Source organism: Micromys minutus, assembly GCF_963924665.1.
Source record: "Micromys minutus genome assembly, chromosome: X".
In the NCBI taxonomy this organism is placed as follows: domain Eukaryota; kingdom Metazoa; phylum Chordata; class Mammalia; order Rodentia; family Muridae; genus Micromys; species Micromys minutus.
Window position 1 is genome coordinate 125,476,101 of NC_137970.1, and position 22,742 is coordinate 125,498,842.

Here is a 22,742-nt window from a genome sequence, read left to right on the forward strand (position 1 = left end):
AGCACTACTCAGCTATTAAAAACAATGACTTCATGAAATTCCTAGGCAAATGGATGGAACTTTAAGCTATCACCCTGAGTGAGGTAACCCTGAGTGAGTCACAAAAGAACAGACATAATATGCAGTCACTGATAATTGGATACTAGCCCCAGAAAACTCTGAACACCCCAGAAACAATGCATAGACCATATGAAGCTCAAAAAATTAGGAAGGCCATAATGTGGAAGCCTCAGTCCTTCTTAGGAAAAAAAAAGTGTATAGCACCCTCTCAGAATGTGGTACACCTAGACCTTAAATCATTAATAATCCAAGAGCTAAGAATGCAGCCTTGTGGCAATCCTTGGTATTTAAAAATCATTATGTTTAATCTTTACACACCAAGAAAACTTTGACTATTTCCAAGTTATGTTTTGTTTTACATGTACTTTATGCTCATTGTAACTAGTAAGTTTTCAATGCATACTATCAAACCCTTAAAAAAATCATGTACTAACAAAAAATATATTCATATAGCTTTATGTAAAAATGCTTTTAAAATATTTACATTTATCTCTGTTTTTAAAAATAAAGTTGTTTAATTAAAAGAAGAAAAATGTGTATTCATCATATATTATACAAAAAATTTTGTGAGCTATAATAACATTTTATAAAATAAATAAATTAATCAAAAATGAAACACACACACACACACACACACACACACACACACAAAAGAAAAATAAATAATGTCCCCAATGCTTCTCTGCTTTTTGGCTAAGATCAAGTGTAGAAATAGTGTCTCTCAAGGCAGGAATAACAAAGAACTTCTCATTCTCTGTGATTCTAATCAATATTTATATTGTATATTCTAGCCAAAATAATAAGAAAATAATGCATCAATATAAGAATTTTATATAGAAAAATAACAATATGTAGACCAAATAAAAACATATAACTGGCAAGAATCAAAATTTAAGAGTAAATCCAACCCAATTTAAATAAAAATAGCCACTATTAGAAATGCAAGCAAGTGTAACACTACACATTTCAAATGTAACAAGTAGAATGAGGAAATCTCATAAAGAAATTTAAAGTGACATCTCTAGCTCAAGAGGAAATAAATAACCTTATTTATTAAATAAAATAAACTTACACTTAACTCTAAGGTTCAAACCTTTGACTTGAGAAATGAATCATGTGAAAGAAGCTTCTAAAGAAGAAATAGTAATATCAAGACTTCACATGCAAAGTTTTGTACAAAATCCAAGTAGGAACATTTTTAGCTTGATTTATGAGACCAGAATAACTCCTACTATAGCTAAAAATGTATTACATAAAAGTTCAACATACCTAATAAATATATGCTCAAAACCCCCTGACATAGTAGTCAACAAATCCCAGAAATATATATTAAGCATGCTATTTCTTGACTAAGCAGAGTTTTACCAGAGAATACAGGAGTGATTCAGCACTTGAAAACTAATCACTGTTCCCCATAGCAGTAGATCAAAAAATAAATAAATAAGTACTCCTCACAGTTGCTAAATCCAAGTCAGCACACACACCGTGAACCTCTAAATGCCACATGGTGTTACACAGGGAAGCCTAATTGCTATGAGACAGGCGTGAAACCACACTGACCTTAGGTTCTGATTAGCCTACCACCAGGTAGGCCTTGGCAGGTAAGAGCATAGATCCCAGCCTGATATGGCATGGGTCTCAGGGGTCCTGTACCCAGGGTGCCCCCTACTGTTGCACTAGATGCAGTAGTTGTGGGCTTAGAGACACAAACAACATGCCCAGAATTTCTGGACAGTTTTATTGTTGAAAGATGTTCTCAAACAATTCCAGAATTAAAAGATAGTTATAAGCATATAATTCTTCACCACACAGGCCTTAATGTAGGACAACAAAGATGAAAGGCAATCAGGAAAACACGACATCACTAAATGGACCTGATAAAGTGCCAGGGGATGACTTAAAGAGAACCCAAATAGTCAAAGAAATCTTGAACCAAAAGAACAAAGCTGAGGCACCACACTATGATTTCAAGTTGTACTTCGGAGCTTTAGCAATATAAACAGCATGGTACTCTTAAAAGAGAAATATAATCCAATAGAACATAATACATAAGGCAGAAATAAATTCAAGCATTTACAGAAAGCTGATTTTTGACAAATGTTTGAGGAAGACATTAAGAGAAAGGTTAGTGGTACTATTACAACCAAATATCTAGATGCAAAAGAGTAAAGTTCAACTCCCATGTAAGTCAGATTTTGTTGCTACAACAAAATACCCGAGGCTAAAAAGCTCATAAATAGAAAAGTCTTGTTTAGCTCATAGTTTTAGAGGCTGGAAGCTCAACACTAAGCAGCCCTATTTATTTAATTAGCCCCTGGTGAAATCCTCCTATAGGTTGAAGTGCATGCAGAGGAAGCCAAATAGTGAGACCAGAAGAAAGGCAGAGAGAGTCACATGTCAACCTTATTCTTTTTATGATTTGCTCTCACAGGAACTAATTTGGCTTCTGTGTGAAATGTGTTAGTATTTTACCTTTGAGTGGAGCACTCCAAATTCCCTAATTACCTTCTATTAGTCTCCTCTACCCCTGCCACTGCCCCTGTCCCACCTCTGCCCCTGCCACTGCCCTGCCATTGCCATTTAGATCCAATGAAGGAGTTTAAAGTGAGATTGTAGAAAGCCTGTACCTTAATACAATGCTATGCTTTCCAGACCTGGGGCAAGTAATATAAGGAGTACCTCACAGATTTCTGAGGTGACTTTCCTCTGTATTTATGGGAAACTTTTGGCTTTTTACCCATAATAATGTCGTTAGCAAGTAGTTTCTGGACCATACACACTGTCTCCTCGTGCATTCCCTGCTCAAGCCACAACTCTCTTAAGTCTTCATGATCTGCTTCCTTCAGCTCTAAAACTATGCTGAATGCTGTCTAAAACACCCACAAAATCTTTTGTATAGTTTTTCTAGACATTTCTTTTTCCAGATATAATAATCATCACTTTGAAATTCAATCCTCTATAAAACTCTAAGGTAGGGTTATATCTCACTAAAGTTCTTTGCAATGGTTTTACAAAGGTAGCCTTTACTCCAATTCTAATAGGATACCCATTTGCATCTGAGTAGAATCTCTGGACTCTCCATCCTGTGAGACTTCATCAAAATTGTGTATAATGTTTTTAACAGCATTCTATACGTTTGCTAACCAGCTCCTTTGTACAACTTCAACCACTGCTTATTACCCAATTCCAAAGGAGCGTCCATGTTTTCAGATATTTACAGCAATTACTTGATTCTCAATGCCAATTTTCTGTTTTAAGTCCATATTTGTATTTCTATAATGAAATATTAATTCTGAAACTTCAGAAGAATACTTTAAATTAGATAAGTCTTAGAAACTGAAAGTCTGAGATTAGAGAGCTCAATTAAATAGCCATAGGTGACAGCTTCATATTGATGGCATCACCATGGCAGATGCAGAGGTAAAAGAAAACACATGGAGGAACAAGAGGTAGCCAGGCTTGCTCTTTTTATGACAATGCACTCTCATGTAACTAGACAGTGTCCCCATAAAAAGACCATAATTCTCTCTGAGAGTGGTGCTTTTCAATGATGTATGTGTTTTCAGATAGGTCACATTTCCTTGATGTTCCACTACCTCCAAAGGATGCCACAACAGGTACCAAGCAAGTACCTAACACATCTAAAACCCAGGGATCTTGACATTTCACCATGTACCAAATAAACTCCAAGTGCATTCAGGGTAAAGATATAAGATCTACAGCTATAAAACCACTACAGAAAACAGTGAAAGAACGCCATTGAGTTAGCTTGTGCAATGACTTTTAACATAACCTCAAAAGCATGGGCAACTAAGGTGAGAATAGACAAAATGGGATTCCCTCCAAACAAAAGTTACACAATGCATATTATCCTGAAGCTGTTTGTATTTTAATGTTAATTCCACTTCCCCAAGAAGGCTAGTCGCTGTGACTCCAACTGAAAGTTCCCATTTTAATTAGTAAAATAAAGGAAAGCCAGTGACTGGGCCAGGGGAGGGAATTAGAGGGCTGAGAGGTCAGAAGAGGGTCAGAGGACAGAGGTTAGAGATCATGGCAACATGGAGCTTCCCAAGGACCAGCTGGACCCAGGTGGGATTTATTGGTGTTAAAAAGCTATGAACATTAAGGATTTTACAGGTCTACTATCTCATATAGAAGGTCAGTTTGTATCTTTGTCTATTTGATGAAATCTTGTTATGTAGAGGGTTTGTGGATTGAGAGTTGAATATATAAACCTGTATGAAAAGCTATCAGGCTGTAGAGTTGTGTTTGTGTGGGATTTTAGGGTACAGAAATACCCTGGGACTGAGTCGGGGAACAGGCGGTAGTAAACCACCAAGGGAAGGGAGTTGTGCAGATAGGTTGAGCCATAGTGGTGGCTCAGACCAGGCGCCGGAAGAGCATGCAGCTCCAAACTAAAACTGGGCTTGAGAAGTGAGACCTCAGGGCTGGTAGAGAGACAAATCATTTGATATTCTTTAATATTTACTGCAACAATACAACAAACCCATTCAGTGAAGAAATAGTTTACAAAATGGATGGAGGGGAGCAAGTTGTACAAGTAATAAGGTGTTAATATGCAAGATATATGAGGAACTCAATTAACTCAGTTGCAAAAATACCAAAAGCCTGATTTAAAGTGGCCAAAGAGCTTGAAAGGACATCTCTAAATAATGGTCAACAAATATATAGATAAGTGATTAATATCACTAATCTTCAGAGAGATTCAACTGAAAACCATGAAAAGATTTTTATCCCAGTCCTGCTATAATAAGAAGTGCTGATATATTGTTAATGGGAACGTAAACTTATATAACTACTACAGAAAACAGTATAGCTGAAAAATAGAACTGCCACATGATCCACCTAGACCACTGGAATCAAACTAAGTGTTACTTAATGGATGAATAGATAATCTATCTAAAACCTAAATCAAAGAAATAGAAACCAATTCTATAGAATTCTACAACAAAATGAACAAAGACATTTTAAAATAGAGCCAAAGACTTTTTATAGTAAAGATAGCCAGAGTTCATTGTAAAGAGGGAGTACACACTAAAGGACTGAGAGTAACAACAGCCAAGAGGAGCATCATGTAAAGCTCAAATGTCTTAAAACCAAAAGGTAACTGTCATAATACAAGACACACTAAGAAAATTAAATTTCAAACCAAATAAGAGAAAAATATTCTTAAAGCATGCACCTTGTAAAGGGTTTGTCACATGAGCACTCATGCATGTATGTATGTTTGTGTATACAGTAATAATGTAAGTATTCCAAACATTAAATGCCATTAAATGAAATTTCTCCCAAGAAATTATTCAAATGGCTCAGAAACACAAGGAAGTATATTCAATAGCTAATCATGAGGAAACAAGGAAATACCATGAGCTACAACTACACATTCACTAGAAAGACTTAACAAATTAAAATATAAGGTTAATACACAACAGATAATTGCTTTTTAATATACTAACAATGAAAATTTTAAATTTAGTTCTTCTATAAATTAATAAAATAACATCAATAATTGAGATACAAGAAGAGAAAGGAGGTGGAGGAGGAAGTCTACAAGGACATTGAGATAGCTCTTTGGAACATGACCTTCAGAACAAGCTCCTTTCAAGTTTTCCTCTCACCTCCACATGTACACACTGTAGCATATGTGCCCCCCCTCACACACACAAGTATATACATATGCATACAGATATATAAAAACATAATATTTTCATGTATATGCTTGTTATTATTTCTTTTTTATTTGCAAAGGTGGTATAGTAGATAAGACATAAAATGCAGAAACATTTTCCAGTTTCTACTCCTCTCTCTCATACTCTGTTATGACATATTAAGAAACCATTACAATGTCAATTAAAGTATGTTACCAGAGATAACATAGAATTCTTTGTCATTTTTTGTTTATTTTTAAAATTATAATTTAATTACAATGTTTCCCCTTTCCTGTTTCTCCCTCCAAACCTTCCCATATACCTTCTTAAAAATCACGGCCTGTTTGTTCACCAATTATTATTAAACTCATATTTTTTAAGTTCTTAATGTACATGGAGAGATCCTGTCTTTATAAAAGGGACAAACGAACACTGAAATGATACTAGACATCCATCAGAATGACGTCAGTCCAAGATGCTGACAATATCAAATGCTAGCAAAAATACAGAGTAATAGCTGCTGCTGCCAGTAATGCCAAAGTAGCCACCTTGGAAGGCTGTTAATCTTACCATGCAATGTAGTAGTTGAACTCTTTCAAGTCACCCAATGAATTCAAAATTCTAGATATAAACATTAGTGACTTTATTCTTAACTTTATTCTTAACTGTCAAAACATGGAAACAGCTAAAATGTCCTTCTATAGGTGAACAGTGTTTTTTTATAATTCTGTAAAGTTCCGATGCAGTAGAATATAGCTCTTTAATAAAGACAAATAAATGAGCTGCCAATCCATTAAAAGATACTGGGAAATCTTAAACCCATACTGACAAGTGAAAATAAAAATTGAAAAAAGCAAAACTATACAGTGAATGAAATGACAAATGTCTCATGTCATATTTTCTGCTATATGCAGAATAAAATTCAGCAACATGCAAGTAAAATTGGAAGTTGTCCAGCTACATGAGGGAAGAGGACAAGAGAAGATAAAATGTCAAAATGAAACTCATTTTATACAAAATGTACTAATAAAAACAAAAAGCCCTGAAAGAAACTAATAACATTACAATGACTGAGTATACTATATTTATGTACTTAGGAATATAAATGTATGTATGTAATGTATGTATGCATATGTAAGTAACAGAATTAATGAAAATACCAGGCATTTGAAAGAGAGCATAAAAGGAATGTATTAGAGGATTTGGAGGCAAAAAGGGAAAATGATAGAATTGAATCATAACCTTTAAAAATACAAATAAGAACAAAAGACCAATGAAGACTGTAAATTCAGATTACCGAGAGCAATGGCTAGGAAAGTCACAGGGAACTGAATATTCAGGAAAATAATATAGTGGTGACTATATGGCATTATACATGCTAAAACTCACATTTAACTGCAGGAAATAAAGGCTCACCCCAAATGCCAACCATGAAGTTTAGTTAGTAAGAATGTACCAGTCCACCAGCAGTTCCAGGACGGCAAGGCCTACACAGAGACTCAGTCGAAAAAATGTGAAATGCTAACACTGTTTGATTTTCAAAATACAAAGATAAACTTCTCAGCCATGACTTCATAACAAATTTGAACAAAGTGAGAAAATAGAAGTTAAATTATTAATATCTAATTCTCTGTACACAAGCCATACTCAGCTAACTGCAACAATAGTATTGCAAGATTAAAGGTATAAAAGCATATGATATACTTAATAGGAGTAAACAGATTGGGACGTGGTGATCCTATGGTTGTAAGTAGAAAAGTTGTGGTGGTTGGAATTATTTCAAAGCTATAAAGTTTAAATAATATTTTAATATTTGAACTTTATAAGTAGGACAAAAAAGGGGCAAACCACAGAAATGTAGAGTAGATAAATTCACCCAAAGAACATACTATATAGGATAATTTAAATATATTACTCAACAGTGGGAAAGAATGAATTATTCAATATTTGCTACTGTGAGAGAACTGAAGGGAAAACAATTTAGAAAATGACCTCACACCATACAGCAACATACATTTCTGAGGGATTAAGCAGAAGCAATGAAAACTAAACAAACTCTATCCAAACACTTACTACATTTTCAATGAAGAACTGCAACATAATTCATGAGAAGAAATTACAAATCAAGAGATGGATATAATCTTGTTTTTTGTTTTTGTTTTGTTTTACCTAAGATTATTATAGAAGACTTCAGCACAGTAGCATTTGAATGGAGCCCTTAAAGAGGTAAAGTGCAAAGAACAATGATGTATGATATACATAAAAATATATTCTATAGAGCTACTCACAACTGAAAACAATTTCAACAGTCAATATTGGGGCTGTCAGATAATGATGCCATAAAATTATGCAGCTGTTAAAAATTCTTTAAAGCTGCTTAATGAAGTGAAAAGTCTCAGAATGTAGTATAAATGAAAAATAGTTATGACACACACAAACACATACATATGCTCATGTGCACGCACACACAACCCTGTAAACACAGAAGCACATCTGGAAGGAAACATTGCACATTCTATTAGGAGATAGAGCTTAGACACAATTTCCAAATTTTCTATAGTGAGGCTATTTGGTTTTTATATCATGAAAAAATAAAGGTACACATTACAGTCTTGAAGCAGACTGAAAGTTGTCCAAGACTTTTAAAATTAAAGTTCCGGGAAATCGTGCACGTGGGAATGAGTTCAGGATTGGCCATGACCCATTCAGGGATCATGCTAATCTACCTATGTAAATGCTATATGACCTATGTGGACAACATTAGAAAAATGGTTTTTTCGGATACAACAGGACAATTGCATATATGACATCATAGCTGACAGGCAGTCAGCTTTCTCTAATGACAGTACCCTGGTAGGCTGACCATATTTCTGGCAGGCTTCAGTCCCAAGTAGTTAGCGAACCCAAACCAAACTTTTTAGTGGGAATGCAAAAAAATTCTCAAACTTGAAAGGATGGGGAGGTGACCATAAAGAGGTTTGATATAAGACAAATTGGGATTAATATGCTCAAAATGTGTTATATTAATGTCTCAAATAATCAACAAAGTATATATTTAAAAAGTTATTCTGAAAGTGAAGAACCTGATAAAGAAGATATTCATTTTCAAAATATATACTATATGACCTGAAGGACTGAGGCTATATCAAGTAAAGGAAAGGTACAAAAAGACTAAAACTCTTCCTATGTGTGAGTGGATATTATAAGAGAGGAGTTGAAATCCATGGTGCAATGCCAGTAGGTTAGATGTTACAAAATGTGTTTCAGATCAAAATGAAGACTAACTTGCAAACAATTACATTAGCATAACATCAGGTAGTGACTAACTCATCAGATAGTAGTAAACAGCCTTTCCTGGAAACATTCACACTGAAAACAGGTGAGCCTATACACTGAGTGATAAGTGTTACAGTCACTTGCATAATTCTATCTGCACCTCTCTTCCCTTCAAGAGAATCTATGTAATATCCTTTTCTTTCAAGAAAGCATTTCCAAAGTGAAAATCAACCCTCTAAATACTCAGATTTTTATTCTTCCTTCTGTGGATACTGGGGAGACATGCTGTGTACAGATATCAAAACTTTTTAAATCATGTTTCAAGTACAAGTATAAAAATGTTTTTCTATTACCACGCAGCATTCACCCCTAAGAAGGGCATGCCTGGGCCATTGGATTTCAGCATACAAGATAAGCACCTCTCTTCTGCTTCACAGTGCTCACACCATTTTACTCAGTGTCATTCACAGCTTTCAAAATACCCATAATGAAAATAGCACCTAATAGGTAGCTTTACTCCAGATCTTAGGAGAAAGTTCCTTTAGCTCTCAGGACAGTCACAATTTCAGCCATCTCAAGAATATAACAACAAAGAAGGCTCCCCTATGGTGTCTTGCAAAGCCTCAAAACACTGTCAAAATGTTCGTTGTTACTTCAGTAAGTGGCTTAATTTGAAACACACACACAAGTGGTTAGAACACAGTATTCTATAAAGCACTGCAGGACCTTACAGCTAACAAAGTCTTTATAAATAACCAGGTCTAGTCCAACACCCCTCGTCCCACAGCTATCGAAATTGAGGGTCACACAAGTCATGAGAAACTGAGTCAGTATCCAGCTCAGGAGTATATTATAAACTATCAGAAATTCATATATGGAGAGGGTCTTTAGTATACGATTATTCACAAATATTTTTCTCTGTCAGGTGCGTTTTTCTATAAATTGTTGACCATACAAAGTCAGGAGGACCTGGTGCAATGAGAGTGTAAGTTAAGCTAATGCATATCATCTGATTTTAAAGTAAGGTTATGCTTCTGTGGACCTAAGCCTGGAGAGGGTCATTCCTTTCTACTACTGTTGTAGTATTAGCGCCTGTCTGATAACTACAAAATGGTTTTGTATCATCCAACTTAAATGTTAGTAAGCACTGTGAGCCTCAGAGTAAGAAGTCTACACAAAATTGCGAGCCCTTTGTTGGTACTGTAAAATGCAATGATGTTCACATCTTCCCTCTTAGAACAGAACATTCTCCTCCCCATCAAGACCTCTTTTCTATCATTTACATGGGTTTATCTCCTTCTCTTACAACCTAAATATAAACATTCACCAAATTACCACAGTTGTATCACTTTTCTTATTTCAAAAATTGAGAGACACTGACTCTCATGCTACCATCTCCACATGGCTTCTTCGCTGAGCTCCAAGACCACATTTAGGCTACATTTAGCAGCTCATCTGAGATTCAGCGATAGCATTACTATCTGTGTGAGTTCAGACAAATCAAACCACTCAGCCTGTCCAGATCAGATTGCTCACAATTAGTGCTATGCTATCCCTTTTGCATATAAATCTTTTTCCCAAGCTGGCCTCCAATATTGCTTGTAGTCAAGATTTCCACCTATTTGCCAAACATTTCTTACGCATATGTTATTCCACCATGTACAACTGGCCATCCCCAAGTACTTTCCAAAGTCTGTCTAATCTTAAATGCATAATTCAAAATCCACTTCCAGGAGTTGTCTTTGTTCCCTTCTGAAGCTCTTTGCTTCTCTTATGGCTTCGAATCTTACATTCCTAGTACAGGCATTGCTTGCATATTTCTTCTCCTTCCTACTTTACTCTGTCATCTCAGACAACAGAGACTAAGCCTAATCCACACTGTGTCTCCCACATTTTCTTTGGACTATTTTAAATACTTAGTAACATTATATTAAATGGATCTAGCTTATACTATGTCAATTACCCTAAGTTAAAAACCTTTTTCTCAGGAACATATTTTATAACCAAAGATTAAAATCCCCTCAAAAGACCATGTGTATCTCCTCTCAGGTGTCAGTATATACTTTCCCTCTCCTCCCCTCCCACTTCTCCATCCTTATCCCCTTCTCTGTCCACAGACAAACTACTACACTACTTCTATCCTAATTCCTATTCTTTTCTATGTTTCTTCAATATCTACTCTTATGGAAATAATAAGTTTGCTATATCCCCAAGCTTTGCTTAAACCCCAAGTTCTCTATTAGATTTTCTCCCCATACTTATGCTTCAAGGCATTCATCACTAACTAAAATACCTTGTTTGTGTCTTCCCCAACAGTGACAAACCTCAAACCAGCAGAGAATACGTCTCTTTTGTTCACTTTTATTATCCTGTCCACAGTGCCTAACTACATAAGCAAATTCCCTGATAGTGAAAATAAACAACTGAATTAATGACGATGGTTTAATGAGTGATACACTAGAACTCTGTGGCTTTGACTGTGATCGGTGAAACAGTATAAGGGTCGCCTGGCTGTGTATTCAACTGTTCCAGCCCCACTCTAAGAACCCAGATCAGAATTAGCTTATAAAATTATCCCAGTGGACATCACTTTACATTATTGTATGTTAAAATCTGGGAAGCACTGCCCCTGGATGACTTCTGGAAACCTTCACACCACTGAGACTTTGTAAACTTCAGACCAAAACTTTTCAAATGTAAAATACTCTGAGGGCTAGAGTACACCAAATTATTTTGAAAATGGATAAACTAAGAGTCTTGAAGGGAAAGTCATGCGTCCAACACAACTGGCAAATCACCAGAGCCAGGAGTAGAACCCAAGTTTCCTAACAGTGCTCTGCTCTGGCATTGTTTATTCCTTTATTCCTTTTCTTTCTGGTCATACTGGATCCCTTCGGTGACAGCTATCATTGTAGCCATTTTCCAAACCATGTATGCATCTTAAAGTCACTACTCTTTCAAATATCTCCTTACCAATATTTTCTTTAAACTTAACTCAGGAATACCCTATTCCCCATCCATACCTTTTGTCTGGCTATTATGACAACCTTTGGTTGTTTTAGAATGACTAGCCTCAAAGGGTCCTCCATGGTCTTTAGAAATACAAAAGAGAACTTGGTTTGCAGCAGTCCAGATGACAGCAGAGACTAGAACTTATACCATGAGAGCTTCTTGAGAAAGCTCTGGAATGAGTCTGAAGCAGACAAACAAATGGGCTATTATTCCACATGAATAAAAAGTCTAGTTTCCAGAAGTCAATCCTAATCCTTTAATTTGTATCGTCTCGTCACACCCACAACTTGAGGAGAAAACATGATCACCATCTTCAACTAGCTGAAGAAAAATTATTTAAAAATAGCAAGTTTCTTCCAGACATTTCCAAAGAAACAATGAACAAAAGCCATAGGTATTTTTTTTTTCTAAAATTTCTGACATAGTTGCTCAAAACTATGAAGAACTACATAATGAGCTCTTTATTACTGTGGGAAATTTAAATAGACAGCAGTCAACAAATTGGGTGCTGAGGACAAACTCAAGAGCTAGGGACAAATCAGAGTTTAATGACTTTCAGGGAGCCTTCTAGTTGGAATGTTCTACAATTGACAGATGTTTAGCCAAGCTTTCAGAAAGTAACAGCAAGATCCATTTTTTTAAAAGATAGTCTGAAGTGAGACATAGACTGTTTTCAGCTGGGACCACGGAAAGGTAAAGTTTTTCTAGGCAGCCTTTCCAAAACAGAAAGTAGGTTGGCCATAGAGCAACCTTCTAGGGCCCTTATTGAAGCCTGGGTCCTACATCACTTCCAGTTCCTATTGCTCTACTCAAGGTCAATAGTTGCACCCCAAAGCAGCGATGAGCTGCCATTCCTGCTGCTTCTGCACTTGCCAGTGGGGAGTCACTGGTGACCCAGGGGCCAGTGCTTTCATTTCCCACTGAAAGTGGCAGTGCTGTCATTTAACAAGCTACTTAACCTTGCTGTACCTCAGTTTCCTCATCAGTCAACCACAGATAATGACACATTGAACCCTCAGCCCAGATCGGAAACTTTAGACACTCAAATGTTAGTGATTGGTATAATTTATTCAAAAATAATAATAATTACCAGGGCCGTGACAGTGCCATTAACTCCAGAGAGAAGCCTCTAGCTAGTAACTAGATCCTGTTCCATACAAGTTCAGGAATGATACAGTAGCTTCAGCTAGTCTTCTCAGAGCTTCAAATCAACCAAAGTGGAGGATTCAACCTTTATTAATCCATACCATTTTTTTTTTGTAATGGAAGTCCTAGCACCCCACCCTCTCCTCTCCTACCCAGCAGCCCCTCCCACAGCCACAGGCTGGGGGACAGCCTATTGGGAAGAAAGCTCTTCACAAACCATCAGGAATTTCCATCCTCCTCCCAAGGACACATCTGGACCTAAGAGGATGCCCATCTGGAGGGGATATGTGAAATCTGAATTCTTGATCAAAGCTGTCAGCACAGCTACCTGGGATTAGGGGGTGGGCAGCCACTGGGGGCTTCCCTCACTGAAGCAAAAAAAGCTTACCAAGTTTGTAGAACTGGGGCCCAACCCCACAGTGAACCGCTCAAATGAAGGGGGAAGGGCTCCACCTGCTTGACAGGAAGCAGTTATTTACAACTTTCTACTCACTTGCTTCTGGGGACTGCAATAGGAGAGAAAAGGGGGCTGCACAGTCTCCTCCTTCCTTCTGATTTCCAGCAGCCAGACACAGCTGCAGAGAAAGAGCTAAAGGAGGGAGCTCCAGCCATTACCCCATCTTTGGTGCCTAGGGCTTTCTGAGGGGTCATGACAGTGCTGTCTGCTCTGGCTAGGGACCACACTGTAGCTATCTGCAGCAGCTGTCGGGCCCCCCAAGCAATTTGCAAGGTCAATGCTGACCTGCTTCCAAAGAGGAACACAACAATTCACTGACAATGAAGCAAATCGCGCATACACCACCACATCGCAACCCCCCTTCTTCAAACCAGGTTTTACCTCAGCGCTTCCCAGCCCAGATGCCGCCTCTGGGCTTCCACCAGCCCCACTGGGGAACCCACGATAGCATCACAGCTGCAGAGCAAGTCTCGCCTCCCGACCAACCCAAGGAGACTCTCCTTAAGGGGGAGAGAGATGCTATCTGGAAAGGAGACCTGAGCTTGGGGGGAGGGGGAAGAAGAAACATCTCAGTCTCTTACCGAGTGCCACAGTCACTTCCCCGAAGCAGAGAGAAGAAAAGGATGAATGAACTGAAACAAGTTGGAGGCTAAGCCCTGATAGAGCGTGGCTTCTTTTCTTTCTCTAGATGTCTCTCCTAGTCCCTTTCTCAGTCTGTCTCTGCTTTGCTAGCTAGCGCGCGCTCACGCTCTTCCTCTCTTCTCTTCCTCCCTCTCTCCCTCTCTCCCTCTCTCTCTCTCTCTCTCTCTCTCTCTCTCTCTCTCTCTCTCTCTCTCTCTCTCTCTCTCTCCCTCCCTCCCTCCCTCCCTCCCTCCCTCCCTCCCTCTCTCCCTCCCTTTCTCTCCCTCTCCTCCTCCCCCTCCCTTCGTTCATACCTCCCTCTCCCTCCTCTCTCCCCTCCCTCTTTCCTTCCCTCCCTCCCAACCTTCCTCCCCTCCTCTCCCCCACCCCCTTCACTGGATTTACCACTGCCTAGTGCTGAGCACGCGGCTAAGCTGGGGTTCTGAATACAGAGCTGCAAAGGCTTTCTATCTGTGGCTGTTTTACGAAAGACTAAAGTAGTATTTTATTCTTTGAGGTTTCCAGCAGAGAAATCTAGGGAAGCTCAGAGAGAAGGGGAGGAGCAGGGCAAGCAAAGGGGAGAAAAAAGAGCAAAAGGCAAAGAGCAAATAGAAGATAAAGAAGTATGGATTACCAAACCGCTGTGAGATGCTTAGTTCCCTCTTCAGGACCAAAGTGTGAGCTTCCTCCTTTTTTCTGTTCTCCCCCTTCCATCTCTGGGCGTGCCTTCTAACCCGGGCTCCAAATAAAGGTTTGACAACCTTGTCTGCTCACATTCCATCTTCAAGGATAATAATGAGCTCCTAAAAACTGTACATCAAAAAAGTTGTCACTCACACTCCACTAAGAAGAAACAGTTCAGCCATACTGATCCTCACCCCAGTGAAGTAGAAGTGTGGATCTAATTCAAAACTGTCAGCTCACGCTTTCTTCAAGGAAATCCAGGGCAAAAGCAGGTCCATAGTGCTAGAGAATATATAAGCTCAAGAGAAAAATAAAATTGACTGATCCAAAATATAAAGCAAAAGAAGAGAAACAGTTTGAGTGAAGTAACCCAGCAATGTAACAGAGTTGAAAGAGACTGAAAGACTAAAACAAAGGAACTTAGGGCTGGAGGATGCCTCTGAAAATGATGGTTGCCCTGGGTGAGTTTCTTCAGATTCATCAACAACTAATTGAGAGATGATGAAGTATATTGTCCTAAAAGATCCTGGTACATCTAGCAATTTAAGACATAAAAACTACTTCCATTCCACAGTTGGGTTAGTTTTTTGTTTTTTGTTTTTTTTTTTTTTTTTTTTTGGTATTTTGTTGTTTATTTGTTTTGTTTTGGGGAGGTTGGGGAGGGTTCCTTTTGTTGTTTTGTTTTGCATTTCAGAAGCAACATGAATGTGGGTATGAGTGTAAAAAATCACTCTCTTTTTATTCAGGATGATTAGGGTAAAACCATCTCTTTTAAATTTTAAGTGTATGGTCATTTTGTCTACATGTATGGCTGTGTTCCACCAGTGTGCCTGGTGCCCAGGGAGACCAGAAGAGGGTGGCAGATCTCCAAAACTGGAATAATAAATAAAAATAAAATAAAAGCTTGTTACCTGTTCTGTGTAGCACAGAATCAAACCTCAGTTCTCTGCAAGAGCAACAAGTGCTTAACCACTGAACCCTCTCTACAGTCCTCTAAAACCTTTTAAAAACCTAACCTTCATATTGTAATTTCTGGCCTATTCCTTCTGAGAAACAAAGGACATCTGACAGAAAATCAATTAGTCCTCAATATTGAAATATTAACTGAGACCTAGTAGGCATTTAAATTATTTCATAGTGTTCCATTTTTATTTAAACTACAGTGCCATTATCTTTCTATTAATTCCTAATAATCTCTAACCTCTATCCACCAAAGTACATGGAGCACAGCTATACACTTTATTTTCTATGTGTAGACGTGTTTGCACAAATGTCCACTAAATACAGTGGATTAGTAACACAATGTATTCTGCCACTATTCTAAAGGCCAGAAGCCCAACTGGGATACAAGCAGAACCATACTCCCGACACAGTCCCTGGGGTAGGGCAATTCTACCTTGCCTCTTCTACCTTCTATGGGATCTTGGCATTCCTTGTCACATAGAAACATCACTCCAGTCACTACCTGTGCTTTATGTGTGCAATTTTACCACTCTTTTTCTTACAGTCCCATTTAACCCAAGATGATCTCATCACGAACAACTTTTGCAAAGATTTTTTTTTACTTTTGTCTTTATTTATTAACAACTATATTTTTAAAAAACAGAGATAAATGTACAGATTTTTAAAGAATTTTGCATAAAACTATATGAATATATTTTTGTCAGTACTTGATTTTTTAAAGGTTTGATAGTGTGCATTGAAATCTTACTAGTTACAATGAGCATAAAGTACATGAAAAATAAAACATAACATGGAAATAGTCAAAGTTTTCTTGGTGTGTAAAGATTAAACATAATGATTTTTAAATACCAAGAATTGCCACAAGGCTACATTCTTAGCTCTTGAATTATTGATGATTAAAGGTTTACATATACCACACTCTGAGAGGGTGCTATAACTTATTTTTTTTTCCTAAGAAGGACTGAGGCTTCCACATTTTGGCCTTCTTTCTTTTTGAGCTTTTTATGGTCTATGAGTTGTTTCTTGGTTATTCAGAGCTTTCTGGGGCTAGTATCCAATTATCAGTGACTGCATATTATGTCTGTTCTTTTGTGACTCACTCAGGGTTACCTCACTCTGGGTGATAGCTTAAAGTTCCATCCATTTGCCTAGGAATTTCATGCAGTCATTGTTTCTAATAGCTGAGTCGTACTCCATTTTGTAAATGTACCACCCTTTCTGTATCGATTCCTCTATTGAAAGACATCTGGGTTCTTTACAGCTTCTGACTATTATAAATAGGGCTGCTGTGAACATTGTGGTGCATGTGTCATTGTTGTATGTTGGAGCTTCTTTGGGGTATATGCCAGAAGTGGAATAACTGGGTCTTCAGGTAGTATTATGTCCAATTTTCTGAGGAACCACCAAACTGATTTCCAGAGTCATTGTACCAGTTTACAAACCCACCAACAGTGGAGAAGTGTTCCTCTTTCTCTGCATCCTAGACAGCATCTGCTATCATCTGAGTTTTTGATCTTAGTCATTCTGACTGGTATGAGGTAGAATCTCAGGGTTGTTTTGATTTGCATTTCCCTGATGACTAGGGATGTTGAGGATTTCTTTAGGTGCTTCTCAGCCATTCCATATTCCTCACTTGAGAATTCTTTGTTTAGCTCTGTACCCCATTTTTAAATAGGATTGTTTAATTCTCTGGGGTCTAACTTCTTGAGTTCATTGTAAATATTGGATATTAGACCTCTATCAGATGTGGGGTTGGTAAAGATCTTTCCCATTCTGTTGGCTGCCATTTTGTTTTCTTGACAGTGTCCTTAGCCTTACAGAATCTTTGCAATCTCATTAAGTCCCATTTGTTAATCTTTGACCTTAGAGCATAAGCCATTGGTGTTCTGTTCAGGAAATTTTCTCCTGTGCCTATGTGTTCTAAGGTTTTCCCTACTTTCTCATCTAATAGTTTCAGTGTACCTGGTTTAATGTGGAGATCTTTGATCCACTTGCACTTGAGCTTTGTACGAGGAGATAAGAAAGGGTCTATTTTCATTCTTCTGCATGCTGAGTGCCAGTTGGACCAGCACCATTTATTGAAGAGGCTTTTCTTTTTCCATTGAATGTTTTTATCACTATTCTTCTGTAATACAGCTTGAGGGCAAGAATGGTGATTCCCCCAGAATTTCTTTTATTGCTGAGAATAGTTTTTGCTATCTTGGGTTTTTTATTGTTGTTGTTGTTGTTGTTGTTGTTGTTGTTGTTGTTCAAAATGAATTTGCAAATTGATCTTTCTAACTCTGAAGATTTGAGTTGAAATTTTTATGGGAATTGCTTTGAATCTGTAGATTGCTTTTGGCAAGATGGCCATTTTTACTATATTAATCCTACCAATCAATGAGCATGGGAGATCATTCCATCTTCTGAGATGTTCTTCAATTTTTTTTTCAGAGACTTGAAATACAGATCTTTCACTTGCTTGGTTAGAATCACATCAAGGTGAAGGGTGATATTTTCCTAATTTCTTTCTCAGCCTGTTTTTCCTTTGAATAGAGAAAGGCTAGTGATTTATTTGAGTTAATTTTATATCTAGCCACTTTGATGAAGTTGGTTATCAGGTTTAGGAGTTCTCTGGTGGAATTTTTGGGGTCACTTAAGTATATTATCATGTCTTTGACAAATAGTGATATTTTGACTTCTTCCTTTCTAATTTGTACCCCTTTGACCTCTTTTTGTTGTCTAATTGCTCTGTCTAAAACTTTGATTACTATATTGAATAGGTAGGGGGACAGTGGGCAGCCTTTTCTAGTCCCTGATTTTAGTGGGATTGTTTCAAGTTTCTCACCATTTAGTTTGATATTGACTACTGGTTTGCTGTATATTGCTTTTGCTATATTCAGGCATGAGCCTTGGATTCCTGCTCTTTCTAAGACTTTTAACATGAAGGGGTGTCTAATTTTGTTAAATGCTTTCTCAGCATCTAATGGGATGATCATGTGTTTTGGGTTTTTTTGTTTTGTTTTGTTTGTTTTTTTTTTTTTTTTTTTACTTTGAGTTTGTTTATATAGTGGGTGACTTTGATGAATTCTGTATATTGAAATGAAGCCTACTTGATCATGATTTATAACAGTTTTGGTGTGTTCTTGGATTTGGTTTGCAAGAATTTTATTGAGTATTTTGCATGGATATCCATAAGGGAATTTGGTCTGAAGTTTTCTTTTTTTGTTGGGTCTTTGTATGGTTTAGGTATAAGCATAATTGTGGCTTCATAGAATGAGTTGGGTAGTGTTCCTTCTGTTTCTATTTTGTAGCATAGTTTGGAGAGCATTGGTATTAGGTCTTCTATGAGAGTCTGATAGAATTATCCTCTATACCCATCTGGTCCTGGGCCTTTTTTTGTTGGGAGACTTTTAATGACTATTTCTATTTCTTTAGGAGTTATGGGACTGTTTACATGGTTTATCTGATCCCAATTCAACTTTGGTACCTGGTATCTGTCTAGAAAATTGTCTAGTTCCTGCAGATTTTCCAGTTTTTGTTGAGTAAAAGCTTTTATAGTAGGATTTGATGAATTTTTTAATTTCCTCAGTTTCTATTATTATGTCTCCCTTTTCATTTCTCATGTTGTTAGTTTGGATACTGTCTCTGTGCCCTCTGGCTAATCTGGCTAAGGGTTTATCTATCTTAATTTTGTCAAGGAACCAGCTCCCGGTTTTGTCGATTCTTTGTATAGTTCTTTTTGTTTCTACTTCTTTGATTTCAGCCTTGAGTTTAACTATTTCTTGCCATCTACTCCTTTTGGGTGTATTTTCTTCTTTTTGCTCTAGAGCTTTTAGGTGTGCTGTCAAACTGTTATTGTATGCTCTCTCCAGTTTCTTTTTGGAGTCACCTGAGGGTATGAACAGATATGAATTTTAATGGGACACTACTCATTCTACTGCAGTTATAGCTTTTCATTTTTGTCCAAGCTAGTGAACAAACAAAAAAACAAACAAGATAATATTGTTGTAAAGATATCTTAATACAAATTATTTAGCTGAGGATAAGATCAAACAAATAGTCTTTCTTATGTTATGAAATTCTATTATCATATATCTTCATTATAAAAAATAATAGGCTTCTTTCTCTGATATTTTCATAAATGCACACCTCCATGTATATTAATGTATTGACCTGTCATTACTCTATGCTTGCTGTCTTCCCATCACTGATTCTATTCTTCATCCCAGATATTCCATTTTTTGAGCTATATGTTTTTTTCAATCCAAATGACACGTATATGATAAAGCATGTGACACTTGTCTTTTTTAGTATGCAAACACTAAAAATTATGAGCTCACCAAAAAAGAGGAATAAATGTAAACTAATAGAGAGCAAAAAGAAGCAGAAAGTACACTATCTTGCTGACAAACTATGATATGGGTCACAAAGGATATAATAAGCATCAAGCAAGTATAAGAAATAGGGAGTTGACACATAGAAGGAAGTTTTGCCTGTTGGCAGCCCCCAGGTTAAAGCAATAAATAAAACTCCAGAGAAAATAGAATCACTATTACATCTGCTAAATGTTTAGCAATTGAATTGTAAGGGAAATATAAATTAAAGGTAAATGAAAGTTTAATTCATAATATTTGCCAAAAGTCCCTGTCATGTACAAAGCTGTTGACAGGAAGTTAAAAATCAAACTTCTAAAAGAATTAAGTACTGACAAAAATATTCATATAATGTTATGCCAAAACGCCTTAAAAATCTGTATATGTGTCCCTCTTTTTTAAAAATAAAGTTGTAAAGAAAAAAAAACAAGTATACAATCTCCCATATAAATTTCTAGTCTGCATGACGTGAAAAATCAAGAGAAGAAAAATTCAGTTTGTAGTAAGTAAAGTGAGAAAACCAAGATAGATGGATAGATAGATAGATAGATAGATAGATAGATAGATAGATAGACAGACAGACAGACAAGATAGGTAGACAGACAGACAGAAAGACAGATAAGCACACACAAAAAATGAAGTAAACTGGCCAAATCTGGTAAAACTTGTGAAATGTGCCTATGAGTCCAAAAAATGTAAATAAATCTGAAAGGATGAAGCCACTTCACTATGTATTAAAACAAACAAAAATCAATACTATCCAGAGAAATAATAAAAGAATAAAGAAACCAAACAGACTATGTCATTCACAATGTTGAAGATGAGTTACAAATTTATAAGAAAACAGAAATATGAAAATATTGTCAATACTCAAGAGAAAACCCATTCAACATAGACTGACCTTTATTGAAACAACCGATGCAATTATCAGGAAGAATTTTAAATGATTGCTCATTACTACATTAGTAAATTAAGAAAAATATCCTTGCAATAAATAAACAAGTAGGAAATTCTAACAAGATGAGGAATTTTTAAATGATGCAAATTCTGTAACTAAAACTGAAAATCTCTTGACTAAAGTTCACTGGACAGATTTAAAATGGTAGAAAAGGGGTTAACTAGAATATCAACATATATTATCCAACCTGAAGTAACTCAGAATATAGTTTTTAGTGTTAATAATACATGCTGATAATATGTGAGACAATAACAAAATTATCACATACATAGAATAAAAGTGCCAGAAGAAACACAAGAAATGAAAGTATTTGAAAAACAATACCTAAAACATTTCTAAACACAATGAATCTCATAAATTGAATATATTAAATATGTTCATGTAGTTGTAATTTAATTCCAATTCTAACAAAGTATTCCCTAAAAAGACAAATAATGCAAGTACATATATTTTCAAATTCAGCACTCTGGATGAACTATAAGCAATATACCCATTTATGTACACCATAGACTTTGGGAAGCAAAGACAAAGGAAGAATCTTGAAGCTATCTGACAATAAACAGACAAACAAACAAACAAAAAGCCATACATAAGAAGAACACTAAAGTTAAACAAAGATTTTTCTAAGAAAGAAGCATTTTTATAATGCTTAGACTAATTTGGGAGCTTAGGTCAATAGTATATCATTTATCTCTCACATGCAAAGCCCTAGATTCACCCAAGCATTCCAAAACTCACCCAATAAAATGAAGACATTTAAAATTTGTAAATAGAAAATTATGTATCCACCAAAAGAAATGTTGTAGAAGAAAACAGATTTTTTTTCTGAATGGTCTTGGTAACAATTTCATGAAAATACTACCAAAAATATAGGCAACAAAACAATAAATATACAGATGAGACATTATCAAATTCAAAGGTTTCCACCCAGCAAAACAAATAACTCATCTCACTTATGTATAACATTATGTCATCTGTAAATAAGGATACTTTGACTTCTTTTCCTATTTGTATCCATTTAATTTTCTTCTCTTGCTTTATTGTTCAAGCTATTGCTTCAAGTACAATATTGAAAATGACTGGAGATAATAAACAGCCCTGTCTCATTCCTGCTTTGATTGATTTGAGGCTTTCTCCACTTAGGATGAAGTTGGCTATGGGTTTGTCATACATGGCACTTATTATGTTGGTCTGAGAAAAACAACAGAGCACCCATTTTATCCAAAAAAAGACAATGACAATAAATATATATATCATATTCGGCATCAATAGTCATTATGGAGGACATAAAAACTAAACTGAAATATTCCATTGTAGTACTTATAAAATTAGGGCCATTTCTCCAGCCCTGATACTTTATTTTTATTAATTGTTTTTGTATATTATATTACTAGAATTACTAGGATATTTGGACATTTATTTATATTTTTCTATGAACACATACTATTATGAATTTAATGTACAATTATGCATTATTATGAATCTTACATTTACACTAATGTTTATTCTTATAGACATTTTTTAGCCTAAATAGTGTCTTA

General features: G+C 36.3%; 1 protein-coding gene across 1 annotated transcript in view; it reads right to left on the minus strand.

Moving 5' to 3' along the window:
- The window catches only part of GABRA3 (gamma-aminobutyric acid type A receptor subunit alpha3), a gene marked incomplete at both ends in the record, with an annotated part of 207,401 nt that extends 192,446 nt beyond the window's left edge, over positions 1-14,955 (minus strand). Inside the window, one exon of the mRNA XM_080909995.1 lies at positions 14,883-14,955. Within this exon, the coding sequence (XP_080766121.1) occupies positions 14,883-14,955 (73 nt within the window). The remainder of the gene's footprint in view (positions 1-14,882) is intronic.
- Positions 14,956-22,742: the final 7,787 nt, after the last annotated feature.